The following is a 2,176-nucleotide window of genomic DNA, read 5'->3' on the forward strand; positions in this document are numbered from 1 at the left end:
TATTGTAATGGGTTAACAAACGTCGCCAGTATTTAGTCCCGTTATTGTTATTGTTATAATTATTATTATGTTATTGTTATAATTATAACTGATTGAATTCAGGGAGAACAAGAAATAAATCGCCAGAAGTTTCACTTTCGCCGTGTAAAGCAGCTACACTCTCTTATTTCATTATAAACTAAACTATTGTAATAAATATATGTAAATATGTATACTTACTTAATAATTTTTTACCTATGCAGTTTACTTACCGCAAGGTGTATGGAAGGATGGCATAGATGGGTCTCTGCGCAAAGGCAGCCGCTGGATGCACAACTACAAAGTGCCCAAAGATAAAATAGCGCATTTCATTAAAATGCCCGACAACACAAGATTTTAGCTTCGAGAACACCCAGCGCGTGTGGCGACGGGAATGCACAGCTTGTGTTTGTGTTTTTTAATATTATTATTATTTTTCAATAAATTACTTCGTTTAACAATACAATTACACTCCAACTTAACCATAAACATACACACATATTGTAAAATGTTAGCCATAATTTGTATCTGAAATACATATGTACATACATACATGCATAGATTTTAGCAACATCGATTTTGTTCAAAACATTCGTAGACAACGTTTTTTTATTACTGCTAAGTACAACATTCTTAAAACCTAAAATTATACATTTTCAATATGAATAAACATAAGCCATAAATATGTATGTTGCCTTTCATTGGATTTTAAAAAGTCGCTCAAGCGTACTATAAGTTTTGCACTCGCAAAATAAAGTTATCCAGCTTTTGGCTTACCTTGCAGGCCGGTAAATTATAGCTACAGGGTTCTGTGTCCGGTGGCTTTAGTGTTTCATTGCAACGATTATCTGCGACCACAACCTCATTTTGGTCCAGGCACATAACCGAGCGTCGTCTCACAGGCAACACACCCTCGGACCATTTGCAGGTAACTGGGCAGTATTGCCACGGCCCCGCCCACCAGTGGGCAGGACATGAGAATTTGTTGCAGACTCGTACACGGCGCGGTGGTCGTTTGTTTTGTGCAAAAGTCCAGCACAGCTCGTTGGCGGGTGTTACTTTACACGGTACGACAAAAATTATAACAACAAAAATAAAACAAAACAATCACAGTGTGGCGATTCACTTACATTCACCCTCCTCAAAACAGTGGGTCTCACGATATTGAACACCGCCGCCACAGCTGCTGGTACATTGCGTCCAATCACCTAACTTCCATGAATACCTCCTCCCTCTGGTGTTGTTAACCGCAGGCAAAGTGAATTCATAGTAAATACTTGCATTCAGTACCTCACCGCGTACAATTACCTTATTATTAATGCATTGTAATAACAATATACATATATATATTAATGATAATATGTTAGTGAATTAGGGCATAAGAACATAAAGTAAAATTGCATAGAATAAAATAAAATAAGTAAAGAAGTCTGATTACACTGTGCGACGAAGTCCAAAAAATTTCAAAACGCACAAAATAAGCACTATATTCACGAAACTATGTGCCAGATATAGTGAAACTGCTTATTTAGTTTTTCTCTATAAAGTCAGGACTTTTTAGAATAATAAAATTGGTACCAAATGAAGGAAAAAATTCTGTAGACTTGAAAAAAAATTTAAGTCTTTTCGTCCACAAGGATGAATAGATATTGAAAATACTTTTTTAGTTAATTATATTTTTGTAGGCAAGGATGTGGTCATGTATATATTCGTCCTTAACATTACTTTTTTTTTCAAAAATACATACTGCAAATTTTCAAGGATATTTAAGGATAGCACCAAAAAATTGATTAATTCCACAGAATTTTCTCTATTATATGGTACTCATATTTTTATTCTAGATTGCACTGACTTTTTTAAATAATTTTGTAAATAAATAACACCTTTAAAATTCTAAATCCTTTTAACGGAAGTCCTGGCGTCATAGAAAAACATTTAAAACGTAATTTTACTATTTTTGGCCCCTAGTTTCGCAAATATATTGACTTTTTTGTTGTGTGTAAAATTGAATGTCGCACGGTGTTATAATGCAACGGTTACGCTTGCTTGTCAATGTCGAACGAATTGACAGAAATGCTCCAGCTCTGAAAGTATTCAACGCGGGTCGCGATGCTGGTAGCAGGGGAACAGGAAGGCACCCTCTGCTTGTCAAAGATAA

At 35.2% G+C, this 2,176-nt stretch overlaps 1 protein-coding gene across 1 annotated transcript; it reads right to left on the reverse strand.

Moving 5' to 3' along the window:
• Positions 1-173: 173 nt before the first annotated feature.
• Positions 174-1,326, reverse strand: LOC108355173 (A disintegrin and metalloproteinase with thrombospondin motifs 9-like; the record flags this gene model as incomplete). Its single annotated transcript, XM_017606346.1, has 2 exons — positions 174-1,076; positions 1,149-1,326. Coding segments are annotated over 2 exons (507 nt in total), but the record flags the coding sequence as incomplete, so codon positions are not given.
• Positions 1,327-2,176: the final 850 nt, after the last annotated feature.

This window comes from Rhagoletis zephyria, unplaced genomic scaffold (assembly GCF_001687245.7).
Source record: "Rhagoletis zephyria isolate East Lansing unplaced genomic scaffold, Rhagoletis_zephyria_1.1 Rzeph_scaffold_43027, whole genome shotgun sequence".
Classification (NCBI taxonomy): Eukaryota; Metazoa; Arthropoda; class Insecta; order Diptera; family Tephritidae; genus Rhagoletis; species Rhagoletis zephyria.